Source organism: Verruconis gallopava, assembly GCF_000836295.1.
Source record: "Verruconis gallopava strain CBS 43764 unplaced genomic scaffold supercont1.15, whole genome shotgun sequence".
In the NCBI taxonomy this organism is placed as follows: domain Eukaryota; kingdom Fungi; phylum Ascomycota; class Dothideomycetes; order Venturiales; family Sympoventuriaceae; genus Verruconis; species Verruconis gallopava.
Window position 1 is genome coordinate 152,830 of NW_015622151.1, and position 17,109 is coordinate 169,938.

The window sequence follows — 17,109 nt, forward strand, 5'->3', positions numbered from 1 at the left end:
TTGCGATGGACGAGGCGATGGAACTTTCTCATTCCGTCATCAAGCACATTTTTTATGGGTCCGACACGGGACTTCGTGTCAAGCTTCGTCCCGCAAAACGCGTCCGAGTCGCCTCTGCACCGTTTGTCATCGCTGCCGCTTTCGCGAACACGACACGCATAGAAACGATGAGTTATGGAGAGACCGTCGAAGACAGACCGAGGAAGAAGGCCAGATTTTTCGTTGACGACCCTCCGGAAGCAGATTTAGGTCAAGAAACCCCGATACCAGGCGGGCTTGAACCGCTTCCAGATACAGCTGTTGCGCGGCCAGACCAAGCAGTCGTCGGATTCGATGCTGACTCCTTGGAGGCTATTATTGGCGAGAAGCTGTCATTCGAAGACGTGCAGACGCTTAGAGATCTCAGTAATGGCAACGTCGAGCAAGCCATCAACTTGTACTTCGACGGATCCTTGAAAAAAGCAGCTTCAGCTAGCACGTCGACTATCAAAAGTAGTGGACGACCAAAAATTCCTTTACGAAGCTTCCAGGAGCATGGAGAGGTAGCTAATTCCTCCGAGTCCCTCCAATTACCGACAGAGCGAAAGGAGAGTCCGCAAACATGGAAGTCCATGCCGTACAAAAGATATATCGGCTCATTCGGCGTTACGGGCTGGGCAACAAGAAGTGGCACCGGTCTTATACAATATGGAGAGAACATTACACTCGAACGCATTATTCCCCACCAATCTATAAAAAAAGCTGGCAAGCTTGGCCGCGCTGCTAGGACGGACGTAATTGTGCGATTCAAGAACGCGAAGAACGAAGAGGTGGGACGTCTCGAAGCAGAGACTGCTCAATGGATATCTGGGCTACTCGATCAGAACGTGTGCACTTTTGAGGGCAGCTGTGTGTTTGCGCCTGATCGGATCAGGACGAGCGATACTATCTATTTGCAGTTGAAATGCTTCTTGCTCCGGGACATTTTTACTAGCGCATCGATCATCAAACCGCTAGATGATAATCGCCAAGCCATGTTTTACGAGTCAAAGGAGTCGGATGATGAGCGAAGACTGAGGATGCGGCAAGTAGGATTGGTCAAACTCTTTGATGAGATTAAACTGAGCCCTACAAGAGTCAACGCCCAGACTGAGAAACACAAGCGACAAGGACTTCTGGCAGCTGCTGAGATCGCGGAGAAATATGAATTACAAGGTTCTGGACAGTCAGGAAAGAACAATGCAGAGAATGGTAGCTCGTCGCCCCCTTCAGAAGAGGAAGAAGGCCAAGAACTTGAGCAGAATCAGCTTGACTCGCTTTACGAGAAGGCCCAATCATTTGATTTTAATACACCTGAAGCCGAGCCACCCGACACTTTTAATATGGAGCTCCGGAAATATCAGAAACAAGCATTGCATTGGATGCTAAGCAAAGAGCGGGATCAGAAGGCGGAGCATAAACAGCAGTCTATGCATCCGTTGTGGGAGGAATACGCCTGGCCTACCAAGGATGCAGATGATATGGACGTGCCTACTGTCGAAGGGCAGTCGACATTCTATGTGAACCCATATTCCGGCGAAATGTCCCTCGACTTCCCGGTACAGGAGCAAAACTGTCTAGGTGGTATACTTGCAGATGAGATGGGTCTGGGGAAGACAATAGAGATGCTTAGCCTGATCCACAGTAACCGAATAGACAGTCAAACGCTGGGGACGGACAGAAGCGGCACTGTCAATGACCTACCCAGATTACCCAGAATTTCTGCGAATGTCGAACGTGCACCAGCAACGACTCTGGTCATTGCTCCCATGTCGTTACTCGCGCAATGGCAAAGTGAGGCCGAGAAGGCGAGCAAACCTGGAACCCTCAAGACGATGATATACTATGGCACGGAGAAGAATGCAAACCTCCAGAGCTTGTGCTGCACCGCGAATGCAGTGAATGCTCCAAACCTCATTATCACAAGCTATGGCGTTGTGCTTTCTGAATACAATCAGGTTGCATCCAGCGGAGGTGACCGTGGCTCAAGTGGTGGTTTGTTCTCCTTGGATTACTTTCGCGTCATCCTTGACGAAGCACATTTTATCAAGAATAGACAGTCTAAAACGGCGAAAGCATGCTACGAACTCAGAGCCTTGCACCGATGGGTCCTCACAGGAACGCCTATCGTCAATCGCTTAGAGGATCTTTTCAGCTTGGTTCACTTTCTACGCGTCGAACCGTGGAGCAATTTCTCTTTTTGGAAAACCTTTATTACAGTGCCTTTCGAATCAAAAGACTTTCTCCGTGCTTTGGATGTAGTGCAAACAGTCCTTGAGCCCTTGGTGTTACGGAGAACGAAGGATATGAGAACTCCTGAAGGAGACCCGCTGGTGCCTCTCCCACCACGCATGATCGAGATAGATCATGTTGAGCTTTCAAAGCCTGAGCGCGAGGTCTATGATCATATCATGCTCAGAGCTAAACGCACGTTTGCTGCTAATGAGTCGAATCTCATGAAGGCATATACGACTATCTTTGCTCAGATTCTGAGGTTGCGACAGACATGTTGTCATCCAATTCTGACGCGGAATAAGAATGCTATCGCTGATGAACTTGAGGCCGGTGCTGCTGCTGATGCTGTGGATGGTCTTGCTGATGACATGGATCTAGATATTCTGCTCGAGCGGTTTGAGGCTGAGGAGCAGGACGCGAATAAATTCGGAGCACATGTGCTCAAACAAATTCAAGACGAGGCTGATAACGAGTGTCCAATCTGTTCAGAAGAGCCTATGATTCAACAAGCTGTAACAAGCTGCTGGCATAGCGCCTGCAAGGAATGCTTGCTGAGTTATATTGAGCATCAGACAAGCAAAGGGGAATTGCCTCGTTGCTTCAACTGCCGCGAGCCTGTAACACCGAGAGACGTCTTTGAGGTGGTCCGGCACGATGATGACGGCTACGAAGGCTCACGTGTCTCACTTCGACGCACCGGCGCTGAACCATCAGCCAAAATTGCAGCATTGTTATCTCAATTGAAGGCATTGCGTAAGGAAGCTCCCGGCACCAAATCTGTTGTCTTTTCTCAATTTACGTCCTTTCTCGATCTAATCGAAGCCGCCCTGACCCGGGATCGTATCTCATACGTTCGATTCGATGGATCAATGACTCAAAAAGCGCGCGCAGCAGTTATATCTGAGTTCACATCATCGCCTAAGGGTCTAGTCCTGCTTCTCAGCCTGAGAGCTGGAGGCGTTGGCCTGAATCTGACGGCAGCAAAAAGAGTATTTATGATGGATCCTTGGTGGAGCTTTGCGGTAGAGGCGCAGGCCATTGATCGAGTTCACAGAATGGGACAAGATTCAGAGGTTAAGATCGTGAGATTTATCGCGAAGGGCAGCATTGAGGAGAAGATGTTGAAAATTCAAGAGAGAAAGAAGTTCATGTGAGTATTAATCATTCTTGTCCTTCACAAAACTATACTGATGGCTGTGTGCAGCGCAAGCTCGCTGGGAATGATGTCAGATGAGGAGAAGAAGCTGCAGCGCATTGAGGACATCAAAGAACTGCTTAGCTAGCACAGCTTTGCATGATTTTATCAAACATACCACACAAATCATTCACTTCTACACGGCATTCGCATTGAATTGAAATACGACCAGCTTCGCCTTCTATCAACTTCCCGTTAAGTCACACGATGTTCTCAACATGAGTGAAAAATCCTCTGAATACAGCTGCAAATGTCTCTTCTGGCATTTACGTTCCATGTTTGAGCAGGCTATCAAACTTGATTGTACTTGAAAGTGGTTTCGTTATTCCGGTGCTGTTCGCCTCGCGCACTAATTCTTCCAATCTCAATGTAAAACAGGTTGAGAGTATTAATTTGCATGCGTACTCTTACATACATACTGGCATACGAGTTTTCACGGGGTTACGTGCTATCAGTTACCGTAAAACTAACATATGTGGGCCTGGAATAGAAAGCATGACCCCCGTTTTCCGCGAACACATCATTACAATCGTTGAGGACGTGTATATCTTAATGTCCAAATTATCCTCTTCAGTTTTCACCAGCTTATCTATCGCGTTAGGAATTGTGACCATGGCTCTGTAATAGGCATGAAATTTGACGAGGAATAACGCACCGCAACGGTCTGTGTAGAGATACTCGGCATTGAATCATTCATCTCGCGTGTACTCACAAGCGGTTTACCTAGATGGCATTAGGTATTCAGACTCAATAAGAAATTTACAAATAAAAGCGAGAAGAGAACAGGAAAAGAATATGTCAAAATTCATCTGTTCTTGTAGATTATGCGCGCACATCACTCTTCTATTCGAGAACATTCAACGCGATCTTTCAGCTGTCTCAAATCGGTCGACGGCTACAAGAGTGCGATATGATTTGGACTGTTGGGTTTGGCCGAAGGTTTCACAACAGAGTTCAGATAAGAGCCTAGACGCAACTACAAAAAGTTCTATATGCGAAACAAGAGAATCTACAAATTTCACGAATAGCTGATAGCAGCACGTGAATGTTGTCAAACAGTAAGATGCACGTTGTCGTGTTCGGGATTTGATTCGTCAGAAACTGAACAGAGAATATGAATACGACGAAGACCATGGAGTGATAAAATCAGACGGAGTCTATTTTACTTCCAGCTCTTTTTCTCCGCCTGGAAGTTTCATATGGAATTCATGTAGAGTTTATGAGCGACATGTATGTGTTGTTGAGGGCATAGCTGTGTTGTTTGCTCACTGATTTACAGGGAAAACACAGGTCACTCCGATAATCTTGAGCAGCGTCAGCATGAAGAAGCTATTTTCGCCAGTCAATTTGCAGATTTAGAACTGGATGCAGACGATGACTCCATTGACTCAATGGACAAGGAGAAAGATAATACCCATGGAAAAAGAAACCGGCTGAAAACCTTATGGAATAACAACATTATTTCCGCGTTTCCCGAAGCTATCACCGATTTCAAATCCATTAAGCAGTCCATATCTGTGGAAAACAGTGTCAAGAAGGACTTGGGCGACCCGGACAGATTTCCAGAGATCAAATATGTAGCTGAGGTCCGAAGGGGGGGCGGTTTATCGCAAGAGGAGTGCGAGTTTCGACATGCTCGCCGCATGCGTGTGGTTGAACATTTTGCAAGATATATAGGACTGAGTCCAAAAGAGGTTCATCCAGACGATGTTCCAGTCATTGCGTTTGGAGGCAGCGGCGGGGGATATCGAGCAATGCTTGCCATGATGGCGTATTCTAACGCCATGAAGGAATCCGGATTATGGGATTTGATCACATATGTTTCTGGAGTATCCGGTTCATGTTGGGCACTTGCAGCATACTACACCTTCGGAAACGCAAATTGGATCACCGTTATTGAGCACTGCAAAAAGAGACTGTCACCGAATCATCCTCTCTCAGGAGAGGCGATCCGTTCTGTGCTGAATGCTCCATTTGGGCATTATCACACTCTTGGGCCAATTGTTCAGAAGCATGTGAGTGGATTGAAGACAGTGCCGATGGATCTTTATTCTGTTTTCACAACTGGCCATTTATTCATGCAAGAAGATCCGGTCTTGGATCCGTCGAAAACGAGTAAGCAAATTTCACGTCCAGGCCAAAGCTGGTACAAATGGAGCGACGCAATTAAACATCTACAACAAGCACAAGAACCTCTGCCCATATTAACAGCCATTCGACATGAACGACCATGGAGAGACTGGGTTGACAAACAACATCCTTTCAAAGAACCACTTGTAGAGAAGAGAGATCATCTAGAAGCAAAGGATGCCTGGTTTCAATGGTTCGAGATAAGTCCATTCGAAGTTGGATGTGACGAGCTTGAGGCACATGTTCCAACATGGGGCTTTGGAAGACCATTCTCTGGAGGGAAGTCGACAATGCAGTTGCCCGAGCAATCGCTCGCACTGCTTTTAGGACTCTGTGTTAGCGCACCGGCCGGTCCGTTAACATCTTATATCGCTACAGTGCAACGTAACCTACCTCAAGGTTTTATTGGCGATGCGATTCACAATATTGCACGAGGTATCACGAAGCTTTGGGGCAAGCAAGGGACGGAAGAGTTTAGACAACATCATCCGCTTCACGCATGTAATGAACACAACTTCATGTACCATCTGAGCCCAGTACAAGCGAATAAGCCGCGTCCGCAAGGTATCGAGAACTCCCCGCGTATTCATCTTATAGACAGCGGCATGGACAACAACTGTCCAACGTACGTTCTTCTTCACCCTGACCGAGGGTGTGATGTCATCTTGAATATGGGCGCGTCAAGCGACGTGCAGAAAGACAGTTTTCAGCAGAGGGTCGACCAGATTGGAAGTCGTCGTGGTATCAAATTTGAGAAGCGGCACGACGTGGAACCAGGTCCTCAGGGTGCTGGAGACCGATTCAAAGGAATGTATGGACAAATTTTCGATGGAAAACTCATTCCTAGACCAGAAAAGGTTGTGGATTCTTACGGTAAACGGGTCACCAATCCTCCCGCAGCAACATGCAAGAAGGAATGTACAATGATATATCTGCCATTGCTGCCAAACGAGAGAGCGGTTGCAGGGTTTGACCCTTCGACAGCCAAATTTTCGGGGTCATATAACTTGGTATGGACCCCTGAACAGGTCCAAATGCTTGTTGATGTAGGTACTGCGAACTTCAGAGACGCTGAAGAATCTATCAAGACGGCACTGCGCGATGCGTGGCAGAGAAAGAAACGGCTTAGGGAAGGTACGAGCTTGTAAGGTCGCCCCGTAAACACATCACCTGAGTCGTCCGAATGAGGTTTTAGTCTGATATACTTGCGTGTATTAGACAGCCAGCGACAGAGGGCATTTGCTAGCACATGCCACACATAATATACTCGTTAGAGCAGCAATATTGACTTATGAGGAATACTTCTTTATTGAAATAATGAACTTCGATTTTGCATTAGCATGATCCAGCCTTTCTGTAAGAACACGAAAAAAAAGTGGCATAATCTTACTCAATTAAATTTAGTTATTAATATACAAAAGTCAGGACATGTCCGTTAACTACTTCGTAATCATTGGTTGCCCCAAACAGCCGCCGCTATCTAGGCACTTGGTTTGCAGGAACCTCATAAACATTTCCTTGCGGCGGAGCAATCTGCACAGGGGCTTCATACAACGACTGAGGCGGCTGCATTGCAGGCTGCTGACCTTGTTGATAGGGTTGTGCCGATGCATGAGCCATATAGAATGTGCCCGGAAGCTCTGGTGCTGTTGGTTGTGGTGATGGCACAGCGTATGATTGAGGTGGTACGGGTTGCGCGTATGTACTCATGGGCGATACTGGTGGTGGTGGTGCTTGATCGTAAGGCGGTGCAGGTTGAGTGTACGTAGGTCCCTGGACAGGAGGTTGCGTTGGTGTTTGTACATACGCTTGCTGTGTAGGAGGATAGTATTGCTGTACGTTTGTCTGAACCTGGACTTTTTCGTCTGATGCTTGTACTGGAGGTGGTATGGCCTGTACTGGTGCAGGAGCTGGGTTCTCCACTTCTGGTGTCTTCCTAGTTTTTCTCCGTTTCATCCACCAGATTAGCACGGAGGCCAATATTAGTAAGACGGCTAGAACTGCTACACCAGCACCAATACCGCCTTTAGCTCCTGACGACAGCCCACCCTTCTTTTTTTTGAAAGAGCTCGAAGACGAGGACGAAGAGCTACTACCAGAACTACCGCCACTGGACCCTTCACTGCTACCACCTGAGCTACCCGAAGTGGAGCCAGTGAGCAAAGAGTCAGTACTCGCAGCGCTTCCTGCACTTGTTGCAGTTGCAGTTGATGTTCCCGTATTACTGACGAAAGGTTGGCTACAAGCAAATTCGAGCCAAGTAAGCGACGCTTGCATATCAGCACTATCACATGTCGAACCAAGGCAGTATCCAATATTATATCCGAGACTCTGATCCCCACATAGACAGCTATAATCGCTGGTTGCGCATTGTGTTTGAGAGTTCACGGAATTCACAACGCATGTTTCCTATGCACACATTAGTATAACTTTCGAAAAGATAGAACCAAGACCGTACTCCACATGAAGGGAGGGCAGATAAGTCCGAAAAGGACGCTGCATGAGCAGTTGCGAGGAATATCCCAAATACAGTTGATCTAAGCATTTTGGGTCTGAGTCGACGTACTGTGTACAGGAGGAGATCGATCAACAGAAGAACCGATGGTCTCTCAGTCCTCTATGAATAATTTAACAAACTCGCCAAGTGCGGCAACATCCATCATGGCTTGTCTCAAGCTCTGCTTAGTCTCCTGGAAAACTGAGCTTGACAGGGCGTCAAGGAGAGTATTGAGGCTGAATGGCGTCGCGCTAAAAATGACCGGTCAAGCAGGAAGCGAAAGAATACGAGAAAAGATTGGAGATGAGCGACGCCAGCAATGTAGAATCATGTATTTAAAGTAGCAAGCCATGCTTTTTTTACTCTTGTTCCTCTAAATGTTCAAGATTATCGCATGGATCTGAGTTTCCAAATAGAATTGGCAGGATTGGGATGAGGCCGTGGCTCCACGCTATCCCAATCTCTCTCCACTGTTTCATGCAGCAATTCGATTCGAAGAGCCTGCAAAGCCAATCAGCAATAGAATAGAAGATTGTGGAAGAAGAAATGTTGAAGAAGCAAATGGACCACTAAGTCCAATGTTCATCGCGAGCCAGACCATCAGATAAGATTCCGAACTAGATATTTTAATCGTATAAACACCATGTTGATCTCTTATTCAAAAAAGGTTCTCATTTCTAGATCAAGTTGTAAAGGGCATAATTTCTGCGACACATAATCGATACTTACAAGTCGTTCTGCGCACGTGCTCGTTACATGTTTGTATGTGTATCATCATAATTCTTTCCTATTGAACAGTTTCTCGTCGTGAACATTAGAGAGCTAGTTTGGTTTAGCATGGATAAATATCAGTTGTCAATTAGAGTCTGTAAGAGGACGAGAAGAAGGCAGCAATAAAAAGGAAAAAGCATAATACTTGTGTTCTTACGCTTGCCAGGCTGTGATTGGTAAATCGCCTGGTTTCCAAGCCTACATCCGCACACTTCCGTAAACTCGATGGGCAACGCAAGCACCTAGGCTCCATTATAACTTTGGACATCCTTTTATCTTCTTTGCCGGACTTTTATTTCTGAGAAGCCGGCTGGAACGGTCAAAATGCGACTCCTGCCTCGTTTGTGTAGTATTTTGCTATTCACTGTGTTGGTATTTGGTACTCTCGCTTACCTTTATGTCCCCTTTGGCTTCACGAACGATCCCCCGGATAGATTGTGCGTATCACCTCACTACAAAATTAAGCCAAACTCTTCGCTTCCATTGCAGAGGAAGCCAGACTTCTATCCGCCGTTAAGTACATCGGGCCGAAATATCGTTGACAAGGACGGGAACGAAGTACAATTACGTTCGATCAACTGGTACGGAGCAAGCGACATATTTTTCGTGCCATCGGGACTAGATGTTGCGCATCGAGACAATATCTCGGCGCTGATTAGAAGGATGGGCTTTAACAGCGTACGTTTGCCGTATAGCGACGAACTTGTCCTCACTAAGCCCACCATCGAGCCTCATCTTCTTGAATCTAATCCAGATCTGATTGGTAAAAACGCTCTGGAGGTTTACCACTCAGTTATCGAAAGTTTGACAAGCCATGGTCTCTTTGTGATACCAAACAACCACATTACGCAAGGTACTTGGTGCTGTGGTGCAAATCTATGCGACGCTCAGTGGAGCAACGACTGGCTCGGGCCTATATGCCGGATTCGACAAACGGAGACGCAATGGATAGAGAACTGGAAGGCCGTTATGCACCCACTTGCAGAGAACAGACTGGTCATCGGTGCCGACTTGAGGAACGAAGTTAGGGCGCTATGGGGAACGCTGCGATGGGCGACATGGGCGGCAGCGGCGGAGCGATGCTCTGAACAGCTGCTGGATATCAACCCAGACTGGCTTATGATCGTAGAAGGCTTGTCATCAGCGAACGATCTGTCTGGGGTGCGGAAACGACCTATAGAGCTTTCCATCGACAATAAGGTCGTTTATTCTTCTCACGTATACGCGTGGTCGGGCTGGGGTCAGCACAATCCGTACTCGAAAGCGACGTATGAGGAATTCGCTCAAGCTATGCAGAAGAACTGGGCGTATCTTGTGGAAGAGAATATCGCACCAGTGTGGGTTGGAGAGTTCGGCACCTCGGACATGCCCACGAAAGGCGACAGAAATTACTGGACTCATCTGATCCGATACCTGCGGAACCTGGACGTCTCCTTTGGCTACTGGGCGATAAATCCCCGGAAGCCTTTGAACTATGAGCGAGAGAGTTATGGAATGGTCGACGACAATTGGGAAATGGTGACATGGGACTATCGACTAGTCGACCTTCAAAAGCTGGGATTGAACACCAGCCTGCTAGGCGAGTTGAAATGAAGATGGTCAGGTTAACCGCTCAAGGTTAAAGTTGGTTCTCATGATCAACAAAAGGCAACTCCACGATACGCTCGACCCAGACGACCATTTCTGAGCAATGCGCGAAGGAGTGGTCTCACGCTTGCATATGATTTGTTGGTGAGGCATATCGTGGTGTTAAAGCGGAACATTTGGCTGCCAAGCCTGCCGCATGCAAGTTCCTCCTAAGAGCCACTCATAAGCTGAGAATTGACCACGCCAGGCAGGTCTGGACATCAACACCAAATAAGTTCCACAAGACCATCGCAGGACCAGCACATGCATCATACTACAACGAGCCCGTTGAAGAGCTCGATAACCTCCGTGTATAGCTCAAGACACTGACCTTCTGACTAGATGTCTGGGTTTTGCTCAGCCAATCAATTGAGCGCTCGTTCCACGAGTATACTTCACGAGCATGGTCTCGCAGCCGGCGACGAGGCCGGAGAAACTTAAGTTTGATAGGAGGCGCAGTGCCGCGACTGCTATTGGAATGGATCTGGCCACAAGAAGGTGCGCCGGCCCCTGTCTGTGCAGTGAACGATGCAATGAACAACGGTCAAAGGAGATCTTTTGCACTGGTTAAAGTAGTCCTTCGTCTGGGGTCACAGGCTATTCATGGCTGGAAACTATAACATGAAGCTAGGCGCAGCATCGCAGAAAGCGAAATTGTCTTTAGAATGAATGTTGTCGTCGCACGGGACAGACTCCAGTCGTCTGAGATTTCACTTCTACCGTCCTTCTTCCACTCCGTGTCACCCGTCGCAGTCAACCGACTTAAAATACTCTTTGAGACGTTTCCCCTTCGCACACGCAACAGCTGACCGTCCTTGTCACGAGAGAGATGTTTCGAGCCTTATTTCGTTGTCTTCCGGGACTGTCCACCATCGCCTTGCTGATACTGATAGGCTTCGCATTTTTTGACCTCGATTCCCGGCTTCCCTTGAAGGCACACGTGAGCCATGGGAGCGTCCACAAGCACTGGAAAGCTGAACATGGCGAGCTCAAGCTTTCGCAGAAAATATTTGTGCTCTACTTCCTGATCACCCATATTGACACCGCGGGATTCTCGCTGCGACTTTGCCTGGCGCTCGTGCTTGTCCGTCGCAAGATCAAGGAAACGCTCAAACGACGGCAGATTCCACTACCTGACGCATTCGAGCAAGATGGTTCTCCTCTTCTCAAGCACAGACGCGGAAACTCACCCCCTCCGCCGTATACCTCTGCGCCACCTTCGCCTTCCTTGAATGAATTGTCGCCACATTCCGAGGTGAAGCATGCCATCATCATTCCAAACTATTCCGAGTGTCTGGAGACGCTGCAAACAACGTTGAAAAATCTCGCTTCACACCCGAGAGCCCGGACGCAATACGAGGTATGCAATGCTGATGAGTCTAGTCACGTGCGTGCAAGCAGAGAGCGCTGAAAGTCATTTAACAGATATACCTGGCGATGGAAAAGAAAGAGGCAGGATCGGAAGCGAAAGCGGCGACGCTGATCTCTGCGTTCGAAGACGAATTCGCCGAAATCCGTGCCACGTTCCACCCTAGCGACATACCCGGAGAGATCGCCGGCAAGAGCTCCAACGTTTCGTTCGCAGCGAGACAAATCTTCCGCGATCATCAGGAGAGTGCCGACAAGCTCGATGTAATCATCACTGTTATTGACTGTAAGTTTGCTTCGTGGACGCGCTCGTGAGGAGATGCTTACGTTCACCAGCGGACACCCACCTTCTACAAGATTACTTTACAGAGCTTCGTCGCCTGCATCATAGACATCCGAATTCGTCATGCGCCCTCTACGTCTGCCCGATCATCTTCGATCGAAACGCCCACGAAACGAATGTGCTCGTCAGAGTGGCAGATATTCTCTGGGGAGCCGCAGGTCTGTCGGGGTTTTTGCCATGGTCCACTATCCTGATCCCAACCTCGGTTTACTCCCTCCCTCTTGCTCTCGCCGAACAGGTGGGAGGTTGGGACGGCGACCCAGTAGCGATTGGCGAAGACATGCACATGTTGTTGAAAACGTACTTTAACAGTCACGGCAAACTCGCGACGATTCCGGTGTACAGCGCAGCCAGCCAATGCAACATCTCCGCAGGCGAGTGCGACGAGTGGAGCCGTGGGTTGAGGACGATCCAGGCTCGGTACCGGCAGGCTCAGAGACACATGTGGGGCTGTCTCGACTCAGGCTACACAGCAAGGCGTATCGTAGAGCTCAAGTCTTTCCGTCTATCGCACATACCGCTGCTGCACCTGCTGTGGGAGGCACACATTCTTCCTAGTCATTTTATCCTCATGCTTCTGACTCAGCTCGTCTACACGAGTCGCACCCCAACCTCAAAGATCCATCCGGAGCTCTTGTGGGCATTTGCGACATGTACGACGATACGAAACGCCTCCTTCTTCGTGATGCAGGTGGCTTTAACCCTGTACGACGGCTACCACCACTTGTGCGTGACGACACGTGCCCAGGACATGCAGGTCGCCGGAATCGAGGAGACGTTTGCGTGGCGCCAGCCGTGGAAGGCAAAGTATCTTGCAGAACGCATCTTGTTCCCCATCGCGGGAGCCATCTATTCGGCTGCCCCTGCCATCTACGCTCAGGTTTTCCATTTCTGGACCGACCGGCTAGTGTACGCATGTTTCCATATATCCCCCCTGTTTCGAATTTTCATGCCGCCTTCTAGACAGGCTCATATCAGCTCTCGGGCGTACTTTTCCTTGGTTCAAAAGCCGCGTCACGACAGTTCATATGTTGTCGAGTGGGTTGGCGCCCAGATTTCTGCACTGCTGACAGCTTTTCGTCTAGGTATTCCGTCAGCTTGAAGCCGATTCGAGCGCTCAGCGGAACGTCGAGGTCAGCAGAAGGCTTGGTGTGAACACACCAACCTCCGCAGAAACCTTTGCCCTCCTTTCGATAGACAGGGTTTGCGTTAAGACGCTCGCCGCGTAAGGTCTCGCACGATTTGCAGATGGTGCGTGTAAACGGGGGATTGTGAGCTTGCAGACGCAACATCAAACCGATGCAGCCCACACCTAAGACGATACGATGGGCGAAAGTGCGACCGCCGGACTTCCGCATACACGCAAGCAGACGTGGAGAAGCATAAGACGGGGGCATAATATTCGGTTCGGTTTCCTCTTCGTAGTTCGATTGCATCTTAGCCAATCTTTTGTGGCGATAAGATACCCAGGACGATTCCATGCTCTTTGAACAGCGTGTAACACTGCTCGCCAACGCTTCCGTACAAGGACAGAACTGTAATTAAGACAAGAGGCCAAGCATAGTATAGAATAGCCAAAGCATGACAGGTTTGTATTTGCGTTCATTTTAAACATAATACATGCATTTAATATCACAATTGTGTATGTGTGTGTGTGCGTGTGTTGGGGGTATCATGGTATCATTGCTAGTTCAGCTTTTCGTTTTTCTCAACTTTTTGTGCCTGTTCTTGCTTTGTTCGAGTTGTTCATACCTTCCCACCGTTCGTTCCCTTAGCCCGTTCTTCTCCACAGCGTGGGCGCATCGCCGTCCAAAGGTGGCTCAGGGCCAGGCAGAATCTCCCGCAGCATGTCGTTGACATCTTTACCCATCTCCTTTGCGTCTCTCCACTGCTTCGGGTAACCTAGGCTGCACTCTTCGAACCTAGTGCCATCTTTCCAGTCTGTCCTGCGCACATGCAGATGGCCGCTGACCACAACTTTTGCGTTAAAACGCTTGTGCCAGTTCTCGGTCTGTAACCGTGCATTAGTGGGTTGCCTTATGTAGCTAACGTCTGCGAGGTTGGGATCACACTCACCTTGGTGGTACCGCACCATATCCTAAACCGAGGAACGAGCGTCAACTTGACGAGATCTTGTCTTAGTGGCCAGTGGTTGATAATGATGAGCGGGAGATCGGGATACTCCGCAACGGCAGCTGCCAGCTTCTTCTCCTCCTTCTCCACGAGAGCGGCACACCAATCTTGGCGGGTTGGATATGGGTCAGGGTGCAAGAGCATCTCATCCGTGGCCAGCACGTCTTGCTCCTTTGCCCATTCGACGGCATTTTCTATCGGTACATCGTCGGGTTTGAAAGAATAATCGTACAGAGTGAATATGGGCGCAATCAAGCAAGGGCCACCGTCGCCGTCCCAGACAGTGTAGGGGTCCTCTATAGCAGAACGTAGTCAGCTCGTAGTGCTCCCGCAATCAAATGTTGACAAAAAAAGGAGAGGGGGGGGGGGGGGGGGCTCTGTTCTTTCAAAGTGGAAAAAACAGAACGGGGACAAACTCGTACCTGGAGTAATCACGCCGTGTGCTCGAGCGGCTTCTACGCACTCCTGGTACTTGGCTACACCTCTTGCACCGTTCTTATGCGAGGCAAGGGTATACAGCTCGTGGTTGCCAGGACACCAGAAGACCTCGCTGAAACAGCTCTTTGCTTTTGCAAACGCCATTTCGCAATGCTCCCTCGTCTCTCCCACGTCGCCGACCAAGATCAGACCGTCTGTGGGGTGCGGCCTTAGATCCTCCCAGGCTATTCTGTTCGGCTTGAAGGAGAGGTGGATGTCGCCAATTGCGTAGAGTTTTCGGGACGGCACGGCCGGGAGCGAGCGAGGCGAGCCTGACGAAGCGGAAAAGACGTCGCTGGCTTGAGCAGTGAGAGGGTCGTCGATCATGGCCAAAATGCTTTCTGATCTTGTCCGTAGGGTAGGCCGCACGGGAGGTGCATGTCTGAACGTCTGAGCTCTCTGCAAGCCGGCGGCTTTGAACGGCGGCGGTGATGTCGGTCCCTCGAGCGATGGGAAGGGAGTGAGCACTGGGCTGAACTGTCCCGTCGGCTTGAACGGCGGCGTGCCTCCCATGGAGGGAAACGCAATGGTATCGGGAGACGACATGGATGTCATCAACGCGAGTCAACTACGGTCACTTGCGGGGAGATGTGATGCCGAGAGGGCAGCAAGGACAGGAACAGGTCGTCGTGTAGATGGGGGCCACAGAGGCGTGTCCGTTGTTCAAAGGAGTATGTGGTGGAATGGGGCTAGATGTTTTGGTGGTGAGGAATCTGGGGTATTAAGAGCTGTCAAGCCGGAGCGCAATTACAACCGACCGCGGGACGGGCGTGGCTTGTTTTGCCTTCGCCCTCCACGTTGCTGAGGGCCGTAGCAGGTCTGGATCCGAAGTGTTCGCGGTCCATGATGTGACTAAACGGCCCTAACCACCGATCCTGACCCGGGCGAGTCGAAGGAGAGGCCGACCCTGCTGTCAGCAGGCCCCTGGCCTCTGCGCCCGCGCATGCGAGCGCACAAATTCTGGTCTGAACGCATGACGACGCACGCTTGACTTGTTCCAGAGCGCTCGCACAAGAGAACAACGACTCCTCTGGCCCTCCCGTCAGCTGAGCGACGATTAGTGCGGTTTCGGCCGCGGCGAGGTCTGCCAGCTGCGTGCCCTCGCCGGTTCCCTCGCTGGCTGCCCTCACTGGCCGCGCTCCAGCTCCCGCCTGGTGCTCATGGTACGGTCCTGCGCTGGACGCAGCTCTGCATTGGCCGACCTTGCCTCTGATCATCGGGCTGTGTCTGTCTTGGTATGCGCTCTGCCCGTTCTCTGCACTGTACGTCACTCGTCCACAGTCGCGTCCCTCTCTCGATCCAGTCCCTCGATCCCTCTCACCACGTTCTTGGGCGACCCATCCTGCCCTGCGCCCGTCCCAGTCCTGGTTCCGCCACCCGACCGTGGAACCTGCGTGCTTCTCCTTTTTTTTTTTGACTCCCGGCCGCGCTTGCACCCTGCCAGCAGCCTCAACCCGGAGCCGCGCATAAAGGCGAGTCTTGTAGGCAGATTGGCCGCGATGAAAGTTACGGTGCTGTCGAGAGATCCACCAATGAGGGAGCTGATCGACAGATCGGTTTTTTACGTGCTCCGACCGCCGACTTCCCTAAACCCCAACAGACGCCTTCGCTCGCCCAACCAGAGCCTTTTCCAGCCCGCTCCTCCTTACATGTGTCAACAATCCCATTTCCACTATTGTTTCAATACAAAATTAAAAAGCGGCTCATGCGAGATGATCTAATGAAAGCGCTGCCCGCGTCTACTCTCGCGTGCGCAAAAAGCCGTTGGCCGTGCACGCCTTGACCAGCTTCCTTCACGTACCTTTGAGAGGAACAGCTGGACGTTCCTTTCGGCTGCTGGCACGCCTACGCGAGGCTGAACGCAGGAGGCTGCTTAAAAAAGGTTGATAAAATCACCATCGTGACCTGGTTGGCTCCCATGATCGAGCAATCACCAGTCGCATGGACTCGTTCCTTTTTTTCAATTTCCCTTGACCATCCATTGTTTCGCATCCATTAGCATCCATCGCATAAGATCGGGAATCTCTCACTTGCGGTGTAGCCGATTTGGAAGACAGCGCGCTCGTTGTTTTCTGGCCTCAGCCGCACGTTTCCTCGCCTTTCCCCCCCTCCGCGTTGACTTATTGTCGGAGCGGATAACGCGAGCTGCCGTTCAGCTGCACTTCTCGCCGAGAATCATCGGTCAGCCGATCAGCAAAATGAACTGACCGACATGCCGAGCAATGCCTGCAACTGATTTTTCTTGCGACGCGTGTTGCCCTGTCGATCACGGCTGTCGCTCATAGAAGCTTTCGAGAAAAAGCTCGGATCATGGTC

At 50.0% G+C, this 17,109-nt stretch overlaps 5 protein-coding genes across 8 annotated transcripts; 3 read left to right on the forward strand and 2 right to left on the reverse strand.

Annotated features, from left to right (window-relative positions):
• Positions 1–5: 5 nt before the first annotated feature.
• On the forward strand, positions 6–3,928 carry PV09_05024 (uncharacterized protein; the record flags this gene model as incomplete). The annotated part of the gene is made up of 2 exons (XM_016358480.1): positions 6–3,403; positions 3,458–3,928. 2 exons carry the CDS (start codon positions 6–8, stop codon positions 3,534–3,536), a joined length of 3,477 nt encoding a protein of 1,158 aa, XP_016213581.1. The 3' UTR covers positions 3,537–3,928.
• Positions 3,929–6,857: 2,929 nt separating this feature from the next.
• On the reverse strand, positions 6,858–8,966 carry PV09_05025. Of its 4 annotated transcripts, none has more exons than XM_016358483.1 (4): positions 8,805–8,966; positions 8,037–8,576; positions 6,969–7,987; positions 6,858–6,900 (listed from the first exon to the last, which is right to left on the reverse strand). In XM_016358483.1, exons 2-3 carry the CDS (start codon positions 8,121–8,123, stop codon positions 7,055–7,057), a joined length of 1,020 nt encoding a protein of 339 aa, XP_016213584.1. In that variant the 5' UTR covers positions 8,124–8,576; positions 8,805–8,966; the 3' UTR covers positions 6,858–6,900; positions 6,969–7,054. The 4 variants fall into 4 exon arrangements, with proteins under 4 accessions (XP_016213584.1, XP_016213583.1, XP_016213585.1 ...); XM_016358482.1 differs by having other exon boundaries at positions 8,037–8,752; XM_016358484.1 differs by having other exon boundaries at positions 8,145–8,966.
• A 138-nt stretch (positions 8,967–9,104) lies between these two features.
• PV09_05026 (uncharacterized protein) lies at positions 9,105–11,243 on the forward strand. The gene is made up of 2 exons (XM_016358485.1): positions 9,105–10,631; positions 10,685–11,243. The coding sequence occupies exon 1, from the start codon at positions 9,171–9,173 to the stop codon at positions 10,437–10,439; it is 1,269 nt and encodes a 422-aa protein (XP_016213586.1). The 5' UTR covers positions 9,105–9,170; the 3' UTR covers positions 10,440–10,631; positions 10,685–11,243.
• Positions 11,244–11,301: 58 nt separating this feature from the next.
• Positions 11,302–13,765, forward strand: PV09_05027 (uncharacterized protein; the record flags this gene model as incomplete). Its single annotated transcript, XM_016358486.1, has 4 exons — positions 11,302–11,832; positions 11,898–12,126; positions 12,177–13,092; positions 13,269–13,765. 4 exons carry the CDS (start codon positions 11,302–11,304, stop codon positions 13,336–13,338), a joined length of 1,746 nt encoding a protein of 581 aa, XP_016213587.1. The 3' UTR covers positions 13,339–13,765.
• On the reverse strand, positions 13,757–15,688 carry PV09_05028 (uncharacterized protein). The gene is made up of 3 exons (XM_016358487.1): positions 14,739–15,688; positions 14,260–14,612; positions 13,757–14,194 (listed from the first exon to the last, which is right to left on the reverse strand). The coding sequence occupies exons 1-3, from the start codon at positions 15,346–15,348 to the stop codon at positions 13,955–13,957; spliced, it is 1,203 nt and encodes a 400-aa protein (XP_016213588.1). The 5' UTR covers positions 15,349–15,688; the 3' UTR covers positions 13,757–13,954.
• Positions 15,689–17,109: the final 1,421 nt, after the last annotated feature.

Coding starts and splice junctions, on each gene's coding strand:
- PV09_05028 (XM_016358487.1), bottom strand. CDS start 15,348: ATGACATCCATGTCGTCTCCCGATACCATTGCGTTTCCCTCCATGGGA. Junction 14,613..14,738: donor ACACGGCGTGATTACTCCAG/GTACGAGTTTGT, acceptor GTTCTGCTATAG/AGGACCCCTACACTGTCTGG. Junction 14,195..14,259: donor TATGGTGCGGTACCACCAAG/GTGAGTGTGATC, acceptor GCACGGTTACAG/ACCGAGAACTGGCACAAGCG.
- PV09_05026 (XM_016358485.1), top strand. CDS start 9,171: ATGCGACTCCTGCCTCGTTTGTGTAGTATTTTGCTATTCACTGTGTTG.
- PV09_05025 (XM_016358483.1), bottom strand. CDS start 8,123: ATGCTTAGATCAACTGTATTTGGGATATTCCTCGCAACTGCTCATGCA. Junction 7,988..8,036: donor CTGCCCTCCCTTCATGTGGA/GTACGGTCTTGG, acceptor ATGTGTGCATAG/GAAACATGCGTTGTGAATTC.